Genomic DNA, 11,562 nt, shown 5'->3' on the forward strand with positions numbered 1-11,562 from the left:
AGAAAGTAGTAGAAAAATGGATTAATGAGTTTTAACGCCGAGTACCTCCGAGTATCACCCTTCAAATACTTATTTCAAGTTTATCTCCGAAGAGTGAAAAATCACTCACCATAAAGTATAGCTCTAAACGTCTCGCTGTTCTATCCCGATTGGGTGACAAGTCCGAAACCCAGAATTGTTGTTCGTATTGTCAACTTTGCAGAGAAAACCAAACAGGAAAATAAACCGATGTTGTTAACGGGGAACCCTTGTATCAACTTTAAACCTCTTTGCCGCTATCTCCATATCGTTGTATAAAAGAGTAGGAATACGCTCTCTTGTAGATGCAGGTTGGGAGAGATTCAAGATGGACTTATTGAACTAGCAAACAAAACAAAAATAAAATACCTTTCAAAAATGGAAAGTACAATTGAAAATCAATCAACAGATTCAAAGAAATCACTACGATTTGAGTCTGATTTAGAAGAGGAGGCTGAAGAACCCAAAAATTATAAGTCCATTGATGATGAAATTCCAGATACTTTCACTGGTTATGGTTTAACGTCAACTATTGGTTGCTTTTTCTTCAATTTTAATACTTGGGGTGCCAACTCTGCGTATGCATTGTATTTGGAGCACTACTTGCAAGCAAACACTTTCGAAGGTGGAAACAAGTATCATTACGCGGCAATTGGAGGATTGGCGTTTGGTTCAGGTCTACTTTTTGCACCCTTCATCAACTTTATCGTTGGTAAGATTGGTGTCAGAGTAACAATTAGCATTGGAACGTTGATTTATTTTGCCGGTGACTTTATGGCTTCATTTGCCGTAAATTTGTGGGAGATATACATGACCCAAGGTGTTCTTGCAGGTATTGGAATGTCACTTATATGTGTTCCTAGTATCAACATTCTACCTCAGTGGTTCAAAGGTGGTAAAGGTGGTAAGAGAAACTTGGCCATGGGTATCCAAGCTGCAGGCTCCGGTGTGGGTGGTATCGTTTATAACATTGGTATGCAGCATGTTTTGCAAAATCAATCTTTCAGATGGTCATTAAGAGCCCAAGCAATTATGTGTTTTGGTATAAATATTTGCTGTATTTTAATGGTGAGAACAAGAAATGCAAATATCAAACCTGTTTATAAGGTCTATGATCATCAGATTTGGACAAGCATTGCAAGTTTAGGGCTTTCACTCTGGATTGTTTTCACATCTTTGGGTTACATTATTTTAATGTATAACCTCGGTGATTTCACTAGGTCTTTAGGATATTCCGCACATCAAGGCTCAGTCGTATCCAGTATGGTTGCCGTTGGAATCATCTACGGAAGACCAATAGTTGGTTATGTTGGGGATAAAATCGGACCAATTAATGTCACCATGCTTGCATCATGGCTAGTCTCTCTCTTTTCACTAGCTATGTGGATTCCATGTAGAAATTACGCAACGGCAATTGTTTTCGCAATGTTTGTGGGATCACTCATGGGTACCATGTGGTTAACCATAGCTACTATAAGTGCACACATTGTCGGTATGAGAAAGGTGGGAATTTCAATGGCATTGAACTGGATCATTGCTGCAATATTTGGAATCGCCGCCCCAATTATCGGTATTTCATTGAAGAAAGATGGACCGGATTCACCAACACAGTATCAGCCTGCGTCTATCTTTGTTGGCTTAAGTTATTTCATAGCTGGCTTTTCACTTTTCCTATTGCGTGCTTGGTTAATCACAAGAAATAAAATACTGGAGACTGAGGAACATGATGATGATGACTTTCTCAATGTCCACGTGGATTCGAAAAGTGTGATGCAAAATATATTCAGTATGTCAAGAGTTTGACTTCCCAGCACTTATACTTACACCCTATTATTACCCAGCTCTAACAGTAATTTCGTTTTTTTTTTTTGGAGTCATTTCTATGTAACAAAGCGATTACAGGTATATATGTACTGAAAACATTGTCAACTTAAGTGACGGCGATATCCCCTATTCGGGAAGTTCTCGGCGAATCTTCTCTATAGGGTAAAAACACCTCCAGAATCTGGGAATTTTTCCAAATTAGGAAATAAAAGTAAGGTCTTCACCCCCTATTTTAGCCTATTCTTTCTTTTATTCCGAGAAGTATAAAAGAGAAACAAATAATTAAGCCAGAAAAATCCTTTATACGTATGTCCAGAGCTAATAAGAGACTGTTTTAGTAAAGTTCATCATCATAAGAGAATGACGGGCAACGCAGACCTTAATTCCGTTCAAAACAAACTAGCAGATGAAAAATATCATCCAAATGAGGAAACCGGTAAAGGGGATGATATTAGTGTATATAATTCCGATGGGACAGATGCTATTGCCGTTTTAGATGTTGAAAAAGGCAAAGTTTCGTCTGGCAACATAGATGATGAGATTCCCGATAAGTTCACTGGATTTGGATTAACATCAGTCATTGGCTGTGCTTTCTTCAACTTCAACACTTGGGGTGCCAATTCTGCGTTCGCCTTGTATCTAGAACATTATTTGCAAGACAAAACATTCCCTGGTGCAAACAAATATGACTATGCTGCTATTGGCGGGTTGGCATTTAGTTCTGGATTGATCTTTTCTCCGGTTATTAACTACACCATTGGTAAGATTGGACTTAGACGCACTATTACTATTGGGATTTTTATTTATTTTGCAGGTATCATGATGGCCTCTTGGGCAGTCAACCTATGGGAGCTATATTTGACACAAGGAGTAGTTGCGGGTATTGGTATGGGTATCATTTGCGTTGCAAATATAAATATTTTACCACAATGGTTTAAAGGTGGTAAAGGTGGTAAAAGAAATTTGGCCATGGGTATCCAAGCTGCAGGTTCAGGTATAGGTGGTATTATCTACAATATTGGTATGCAACATGTTCTAGAGCATAGATCATTTAGGTGGTCATTGAGAGCACAAGCAATTATGTGTTTTGGTTTGAACATCTTTTCCGTTTTGATGGTAAGGACAAGAAACCATGACATCAAACCAGTTTACAAACTATACGATCACCAAATTTGGACGAATTTTGGATGTTTATGCTTGGAGCTTTGGATCATGTTTACCCAATTGGGTTATATGGTTTTAATGTACAACCTCGGTGATTTCACTAGGTCTTTGGGGTATTCTGCCCAACAAGGGTCAGTGGTCTCGAGTATGGTTTGTGTTGGGATCATTTATGGGAGACCAATAGTTGGTTATGTTGGCGACAAAATAGGACCTGTTAATGTAACTATATGTGTCTCATGGCTCGTGGCCCTTTTTTCATTAGCAATGTGGATCCCATGTAGAAATTACGCAACTGCTATTGTTTTTGCCATGTTTTCTGGTTCTTTGATGGGTACTATCTGGCTAACGCAAGCAAGTATCAGTGCAGAGATTGTTGGGTTAAGAAAAGTGGGTATTGCCATGTGTATCAACTGGATTACGTCATCTGTATTTGGTATTCTTGCTCCTGTCATTGGAATTGCATTGAAAAAGGATGGCCCCATTTCGCCAACCCAGTACCAGCCGGCTTCTATATTTGTCGGCTTGTGTTATTTTATGGCAGGTGTTTCACTTGTTATCGTTCGTTGTTGGTTAATTGCAAGAAATGAAGCTGGTAAGGGTAAGCATGATGATGATCTCTTAGCTACTGGTGTGACATTTGGAGAAGCACTCTCTAATATCTTTACCATCTCCAGAGTCTAATGTCTCTGAAAACGTCCACTATATATATATATATTTATGATGGTAGATTAAATCTTCTTCATGGCTATCTTTTTATAAATTAGTATTCTTTTCATTCCACAAGCAGCTACTGTAATGAAACCTTACACGTTTAAGAGGCCTTTAAAGCCGATGTCCGTGGAGTTGAAGGATAACTCCGTGGGATGTAATAGAGCGACCAATTTTTTTCCCCCATAACTAAACTGGTGCGGCTAGGTTTATCATGTTTATCTCAAAAGTTGGAAAGTAAAACATATATTACACTCTTTGCATATTAATCACTTTCTTTTAATCTGGCGTAAATTTTTTAATCTGGAATGCTAATCCACTAGCAATACCATAATGACAGACTCACTAATAGATGACGAGGTTTCTTCAGATTTCCCTGTGGAAAGCCATCCCAAACAGAGTTCCCAATACGGTGCAGATAAAGCCAATGATTTGGAGAGTCAAATTAGTCAGATCCTAGAAATGGAGCCTATTTCACTAATAGACTCCAATAAAAAAGCACATGATGAAATTCCGGATAAATTTTCAGGATGGGGTTTGACTTCTGTTATCGGATGTGCTTTCTTCAATTTCAATACTTGGGGTGCTAACTCTGCTTACGCTTTGTACTTACAGCATTATCTAAGTAACAATACTTTTAAAGGTGCCGACAAATATTCATATTCTACAATTGGTGGTTTGGCCTTTGGCACCGGCCTTATCTTTTCACCGATAATTAACTACATAATTGGTATAGTTGGTATTAAACCGACAATATTCTTTGGAATTATAGTTTATTTTGCTGCAGTTATGATGGCATCATTTGCTACTCGGTTGTGGGAACTCTATCTGACGCAAGGGTGTCTTGCTGGAGTAGGTATGGCGTTTATATGTGTCGCTAATATTAATATCTTGCCGCAGTGGTTCAAAGGTGGTAAAGGTGGTAAGAGAAATTTGGCAATGGGCATCCAAGCTGCCGGATCTGGTGCAGGGGGTATTGTTTATAACTTAGGTATGCAACAGCTATTAAAAAATAAATCGTATCACTGGTCGTTAAGAGCACAGGCAATCATGTGTATAGGGCTAAATTTGATTTCACTTTTACTTGTTAAATCGAGAAATGACAATATTAAGCCTGTTTTTAAAGTTTACGATAGGCTAATCTGGACTAACTTCGGTTGTCTTTTACTTATTCTTTGGGTCATGTTTACACTTTTGGGTTATGTCACGATGATGTATAACTTGGGTGATTTCACAAAATCACTGGGCTATTCTTCACAACAGGGCTCTATTGTCTCGAGTATGATATCCGTAGGTATCATCTACGGTAGACCCATAGTTGGTTGGATAGGTGATCTGATTGGGCCCGTTAATGTTACGATTATTGCATCGTGGTTAGTTGCTTTATTTTCTTTGGCTATGTGGATTCCATGTAGAAATTATGCAACAGCCATTGTGTTTGCACTGTTTGTTGGTTCATTGATGGGTACAATTTGGTTGACCGCACCAACTATGAATGCACAAATTGTTGGGCTCAAAAAATTTGGAATTGCAATGTCTATTAACTGGATCTCAGTTGGTGTCTTTGGTTTGGTATCGCCTATTATTGGCATTGCACTAAAGAAAGATGGACCTGTATCACCAACCCAATACCAGCCTGCATCGATATTTGTGGGGTTATGCTATTTCATGGCAGGTGTCGTATTGATGGTGGTGAGAGGCTGGTTGATTGCCAGAAATACGCATGTTCTTGATGAAAAGCTATGCCAGAATGAAGATGATCTACTAAAGGTTAAAGTTGGGTTTTCTGAAACCATTAGGTCAATGTTTCTAAAAGAAAGGGTATAATATATGGAGCAGCTTAATTTGTCTACTTTTTGGTAATTCAAAATTTAATATTCAAATGTGTTTACCTTATATAATTTATAGACATCCCGTTGATAACCTAAAATCGGAGTATAAAAGCAATGAAAAAAAAGGGGAAAAAAAAAGAAAAAAGTGCGTGTTAAAATAGATGTAATAATGAAAGTGACACTAGGGACATTAATACCTTGAGTATGTCAAAAACCAAAATAGCTCTTTATCGTCCCAAATAGGGAATTATGGTTTGGTTGATTTACTGCTTTAACCACCCTATCATATGCATCCTGGTAATACTTTTTCACTGTAGCAAGCCCTGAATATGTGTTAGCATAGAATACATTGAAATACTTTTTGATCAATACAGAGTCAACTTTAGGTAATTTATCACACAACCCCGATATACCCTTAGAACCCTCTCGCTTGGCTGACATTACACCAATCTTCACACATCCATAAAGCTTGTTTAAGTACTGATTAGCTACCTCCACCGACCTCTGAGAGGCTTTGGTGATGTATGAAATATGTTTTCTCAACTTTGCCTTCAATAGATAGGCATTTGTGTCAGCTTCAACAACCCTGGGATCGGTGTTCCATCCACAGAAACCGGCGTCCTTTTTGTGAGCTTCATTATACTCATTCCAACATAAACTCTGAGCTTTTGAAGATTCCAGGCATGAAAATAAGGTCCTTTGGTTTGCAGCATAAGTCTCCGTACATTTTCTCTGAGCAAATAGGAAATATTGGGAACCTTCTGGAAAATCTGCAATATTACCACTCATCTTCTCAATTTTTCCCCTGTAGTAGACACTTTGAAATAAAGAAGGAATGTAGTAGAACCCGCATATTGTAGAAACTAACAATACCACCATTGTTAATCTACACTTCATATTTTGGGCAGTGGCACATCTTACTTTCTCGGACAACCTACATATGAGGCCGTCACTAGACCCCCCATCTGATTCGGGTCTGTAGAATTCATCAATTATCTTGTTGTCCTCACCTCCGTCCAATTCAACTCCACCGCCCGTGCCGGTAAATTCGCCATCACCTCTAGGCTCACCATCGTGACCTCCCTGAATATTCTCCACCCAGTCTTCAACAATATCCCACTCGTTATTGTCGCTGTCAGCAGTGTCCTCCTTAATATTGGTATCGTGGTGGCTCATTGTAGTTTATTGCGTTATATGTCTTGATTCCTGTAGGTTATATATATGCAATTAGAGCTAGAAAGACAGGGGTTGGCATAGGATGGGGAGAGGAAATTTCCTTATCAGAAGTTTGGGGAGATAAATTGAGCCACTTTCCACGAATTTTTAGCGAGCTATTTTTTTTATTTTATTTCTTTTTCTTTTATTTGTTTAATCATTCTAGTTATGAATTTGTTTCAGTCACTATTTGTTTCAATCCAACTGTCTCTACTCTTCATGAAGTATTCTTTGAAGAATTTGTTGTATGCTAAAACCAGTTTTCTGAGCTCCTCTTTGAACCAATTGTGAAAAACTTCGAGTTCGGACATCACAGCGGAATTGATCAAACCCAAATCTTGCTGTGTAATTTGATACTGTCTTTCAAGTTGAAATAAACGCAACTTAAGATTATAAAATTTTGTTCTTCGTGTCTCATCGGGATTGGGATCACTGACATACTTCAAAATAATGTTATTGAGCTTACTAACACCGGGTATTTTGCCATATATAGGTTTGTTGTATGACTTGCTGTATAATGCTGTTTGTAATTCTTCATCTGTAATGGGAGGGTCGACAATTTCATCGTTTTCGTGGTTCCCACCGTCACCCTTATGCAATACATTTTCCATCTTCTGGTCTATTTTACGTATCCGAATCTCTTCAACTTCATATCTCTTATACCGTGATCGTGTATTGTATAAATCTTTCTCAATTAGTTTATATTGGATGATTTTCTTTCTATTGTACTCCATCAAGCCCTTGCAGGTAATACTGAAGTGTTTTAGTTCCATTAGTTTGTCCATAAATCCAATGTTAATAGATGAGTTAAGGGCTGATAATAGCAATTTGTGCCTCTCAAACAATCTCCCAATGTTTTCAATATAAGTAGAATCTTGGATTAGGGACAACTGGCTAAAACTCGACCCTAAATCGGATATCTCTTCGCTTAGTTCACCAATATGCTTCATTAGGTGTTTATTTAGTTTGGATATATTGCTCAAAACAAGCTCGTATTTGATGAATTTCGCTTCAAAACTCACAAACTTTTGAAACTGCTCCTCTTCTGAAAGCTCCTTGAATAGATGAGAATCTGCTGAGGACGGTATCGGAAGAGTCAAATATAACTGGTTTTCCAAATTCTCCAATGGACGGGATGGGGATAATCTGTATATCGACGTTCTATAAAGTGGGTTATTCTCCTTATTGGTAACGTAATCTAAGAAGCTGACCTCTGGATCAAGGAAATTCAGAAAAAATCTGGATTCGGCTAATCTCTCCACCTTGAATATTTTGTTCAAGAAAGCAGCTAGCATCCGCTTTCTATATTCCACCAAATTTGCCATCGGAATCGAATCACTTGGCCTTGTCCCGTCGCTAGATTTGTTTGGAACCACGACCGAATTGTTATGTTCCGTGTTAGACAAAGCAGAAGATGCAAATCCAAAAGAATTGGTAGTTGTAAATGCAATGTTTGATTTAAGTGATTGCTTTTCAGGGATTGGAGGGATAATTAACGTTGGGAACTCTTTCTTCAAACATTTTCTTAACGCTTCAAATTCACTGTATCTTCTTTTCACAGTGACTGTGCCAAGTTGAATCAAGTAAACAACATAATTCTGCAGTTGATGCGAATGAGAATCACTGGATTTTCCAGCATCGATAATTTTTATCTGAAGATTCGAATCCCTGTTTTCCATAATGGTGGCGATCCTACTAGTAACCTTATCTGCACTTGATCTCCTTTTTCCCCGTGATTCACAATTCACCATGTTACTTTCAATTTCTCCTTCTCCGGTAGGAGGTACCTCATTATGTATGACGTCTGGGCCCAATGGCATGTTCTTCAGCTTGTTTATATACTTGTTCCTTTATAAGTAAAAATAACCCCAACACTTCAACCAAAAGAAACAACCATATGCTCGGATTACAAAGAGGAATTGCCAAGAGCTCAACCGAAATTTAAATTCGAGGAAGTTGAAGAAAATTGACCAGTCTCCTAGGGGTTGGAGTATACCTAACTACATGTGAATGGCACTAACAATTGGTGAACAAGGTCTACAAGTAACCGTAGGGCGGAGAAACTAGGATGTCAGACATTGTGCATGGGATTACTTTTGCTGTAAGTGACATTTCTAAAGTTTGGAAACTTGCTGAATACTTGTCTCTATTTTCCCTATTGGTACTGAAGATCAACAACCCAATTTTCAAAATTGGGCTAGCTTTGCATGTTGGCCTACAGGTGATGCTTATCCTGTTGTATTCCCCGATGGTTTATTTCAAACTAATTGAGGGGGGTCAGGCGAATAATAAGCAGGTTTCTCTTGGTTTGATTCAAAAATTTGTAAGTTTTGTCCCAAATATGATGTACAAATTATCAAGGCTTGCTTTGAAATTGCTTATAACTCTATTGGCCAAACTTACAGGTGCTTCATTTAAGAATGTCAATATTGAACCATTAGCGTCTGTTATAACATACCTGTATATTATGCTACGAAAAACATTGGCTTTGGTTGTCTCTATTTATGTGACAAGTGAAGATGATGAATCTAAACATACGAAAGCATTTGCAGTATATGCCGTATTTGTTCTCATTGAAATGAAATATGTGAAAGATTTAATGAGATCATTTTCAGCACAAAGTTCTAGACCTTCAATTACCGAAATTCTGAAATCTATTGTTAAATTAGATGTCACTAGAAATGATACAAAATCCAACCAAAGTACCCTGAATGGCTTGCAAACTCTACGTAGCCGCCTCCTAACTGTCACGGCTTTAGTTGTTGTTTTCTTTCTTTATCTCACATTCAACAATGCTTTAGAATTTATTGATGATGATAAAATATGGATCGCTACTGCCAAAACGATCGTTATGATTGATGCACTATTTATCGAAAGTTTGATTGTTGAGTTACTTGGCCTCGATCTGAAATTCTTAAACAAAAATAATACTCTTGTTTGAGCCAAGGTGAATTCTTGTTTGCTCAATTATGATGTTAATACTGTCATTCCTTTTGCCTGTTTTAGTCTTTTTTTTTCTCTGTATGTAATATTGACATATACATAATGCACCTAAAATGTCTTATATAGAATTAAAATACCATAATAATGTGAAAAAAAGAGTAGCTACAAAAATGAAAGAATTAGCCAAAAATGTAGTAAAATCATTTTCTCTCTCTATATCCCATTCGATAATGATGGAGTCCACATATCTTTTCAATAAAGATGGTGGCTTTTTGCCTTTTAAATGAGGTAGTTCAACACTTTGACTACCTCCTCTATATATTTTCCCCAAAATCCCTACAAAACGTTGTAGACCTTTCTTAAAACTTGAATGTAGCCTCCGCCCTAGATTAACATTAAAAGAACAAACATAAATCCAAAATATACCCAATGCAACAAAAGTGGCATAATGAATAAGAGGCTGCAATCCTGACGGTAGGTAGCATAAATGTGTCTTTGCAGTCTTAGAATCTACTGTCTTCAGGCCACTGTGAGTGCTTTTCCATGTTAAGTTCTCCTCACCACCTGGGTTCCACATACTGAGTAGCTGAATACCGGGACGCTTTATTCCGCCTGTCATTGATGATACTTTCAAAGTGACTTCATCTGCATATTCGACGCCCGGATGGTCGTTTTCTGTGAATGTGAATTTATCTTGTGTATGCTCGGCATTGCTTGAAATTGGATGGCGTACATGGCAATAATCATGGTCATCCCCAGAGAAAAGCATTATGGGTTCAATATTATTCAATATTTCAGTGCTTAGTTGGTATTCCAAAACAGTTTGGTATTGTTTCCCTCTGACAACAGGAAACTTTGATTTGGATTCTCTTAAATTTCCACATTTCTGAAACTCATTGAATCTATATAGTGGAACATGAGAGAAGACAATTCTTGGATGTTGTTTATAAGGACTGGACTCCTTGAAACTATCCAAAAATTCTCTGGATCTCTTACTTACATTTTCGTCTTCAGAGCAAGAGAGGGAAACTGTATCAATTAGCACAATGGAATGGTTACCCAGTGTGACTACTTCATCTGCGTCACCAAAATAAGCTTTAAATCTAGCATATTTGGCAAAATCAACACCATTTCCAAATCCAACGTCATGATTTCCTGGTATTTGTCGGAATTGTCGAACGCCTTCCAGTGGATTAAAAACATTATTGAATCTCTTATATTCTTTGATCCATCTGGTATCATTCCATTCTCTTCCACCGTCAAATAAATCTCCAGAAAAAATTATACTATCAGGTTTCAAAACTCTGTTTATGAGATTGTGATTTCTGTGTAGATAATTATCACTGAAAAACTGTGTTATCTTCATTCCTATCCAGCCACGAGATGGATACGAGTATTCGTCGACTATTTGAGGATCGCCGATTATAACTGTATGGTGAGGATCTGATTCACTTGGCCAATCTTCCCATTTCTTCCACATGCATTTCTTCAAAGTATAGTAAGGCTTTACTCTCTCAAAATAATTCACAATAATTAGAGAGATTACCCACAAAATAATCAGCTGCTTCCATCTGATGTGCTGGATAAACCAGGATCTTTTGCTTCTGCTTTTGGTTGAGCTCGGTTTCAAATTCTCCAGCTTTTGTTCTTCATATCCACTAATATCCAATCCACCTCTACTATTGTGTCTGTTTTTAGCTTTCAGCCACATTGATGATAATGAAGGGCCTGGTTACGTATCCTATGCCTATATTAGAGAGAAGTCCTTCTAAGTGGTGAGTACCAACTATATCAAAAAGATTGCGAAACCAACTGCGGGAAAAGTAAACATCAACTGCAGGGATCGGTGTACACCAAG

At 37.7% G+C, this 11,562-nt stretch overlaps 7 protein-coding genes across 7 annotated transcripts; 4 read left to right on the forward strand and 3 right to left on the reverse strand.

Annotated features, from left to right (window-relative positions):
* Positions 1-396: 396 nt before the first annotated feature.
* Positions 397-1,821, forward strand: C5L36_0A09150 (uncharacterized protein; the record flags this gene model as incomplete). The annotated part of the gene is made up of 1 exon (XM_029463938.1): positions 397-1,821. The coding sequence occupies one exon, from the start codon at positions 397-399 to the stop codon at positions 1,819-1,821; it is 1,425 nt and encodes a 474-aa protein (XP_029319798.1).
* A 381-nt stretch (positions 1,822-2,202) lies between these two features.
* On the forward strand, positions 2,203-3,687 carry C5L36_0A09160 (uncharacterized protein; the record flags this gene model as incomplete). Its single annotated transcript, XM_029463939.1, has 1 exon — positions 2,203-3,687. The coding sequence occupies one exon, from the start codon at positions 2,203-2,205 to the stop codon at positions 3,685-3,687; it is 1,485 nt and encodes a 494-aa protein (XP_029319799.1).
* Positions 3,688-4,047: 360 nt separating this feature from the next.
* C5L36_0A09170 (uncharacterized protein) lies at positions 4,048-5,541 on the forward strand (the record flags this gene model as incomplete). Its single annotated transcript, XM_029463940.1, has 1 exon — positions 4,048-5,541. One exon carries the CDS (start codon positions 4,048-4,050, stop codon positions 5,539-5,541), a length of 1,494 nt encoding a protein of 497 aa, XP_029319800.1.
* A 212-nt stretch (positions 5,542-5,753) lies between these two features.
* C5L36_0A09180 (uncharacterized protein) lies at positions 5,754-6,722 on the reverse strand (the record flags this gene model as incomplete). The annotated part of the gene is made up of 1 exon (XM_029463941.1): positions 5,754-6,722. One exon carries the CDS (start codon positions 6,720-6,722, stop codon positions 5,754-5,756), a length of 969 nt encoding a protein of 322 aa, XP_029319801.1.
* Positions 6,723-6,940: 218 nt separating this feature from the next.
* On the reverse strand, positions 6,941-8,581 carry C5L36_0A09190 (uncharacterized protein; the record flags this gene model as incomplete). Its single annotated transcript, XM_029463942.1, has 1 exon — positions 6,941-8,581. The coding sequence occupies one exon, from the start codon at positions 8,579-8,581 to the stop codon at positions 6,941-6,943; it is 1,641 nt and encodes a 546-aa protein (XP_029319802.1).
* Positions 8,582-8,829: 248 nt separating this feature from the next.
* Positions 8,830-9,702, forward strand: C5L36_0A09200 (uncharacterized protein; the record flags this gene model as incomplete). Its single annotated transcript, XM_029463943.1, has 1 exon — positions 8,830-9,702. The coding sequence occupies one exon, from the start codon at positions 8,830-8,832 to the stop codon at positions 9,700-9,702; it is 873 nt and encodes a 290-aa protein (XP_029319803.1).
* A 120-nt stretch (positions 9,703-9,822) lies between these two features.
* On the reverse strand, positions 9,823-11,415 carry C5L36_0A09210 (uncharacterized protein; the record flags this gene model as incomplete). Its single annotated transcript, XM_029463944.1, has 1 exon — positions 9,823-11,415. The coding sequence occupies one exon, from the start codon at positions 11,413-11,415 to the stop codon at positions 9,823-9,825; it is 1,593 nt and encodes a 530-aa protein (XP_029319804.1).
* Between the last annotated feature and the right edge of the window lie 147 nt (positions 11,416-11,562).

This window comes from Pichia kudriavzevii, chromosome 1 (genome assembly GCF_003054445.1).
Source record: "Pichia kudriavzevii chromosome 1, complete sequence".
In the NCBI taxonomy this organism is placed as follows: Eukaryota; Fungi; Ascomycota; class Pichiomycetes; order Pichiales; family Pichiaceae; genus Pichia; species Pichia kudriavzevii.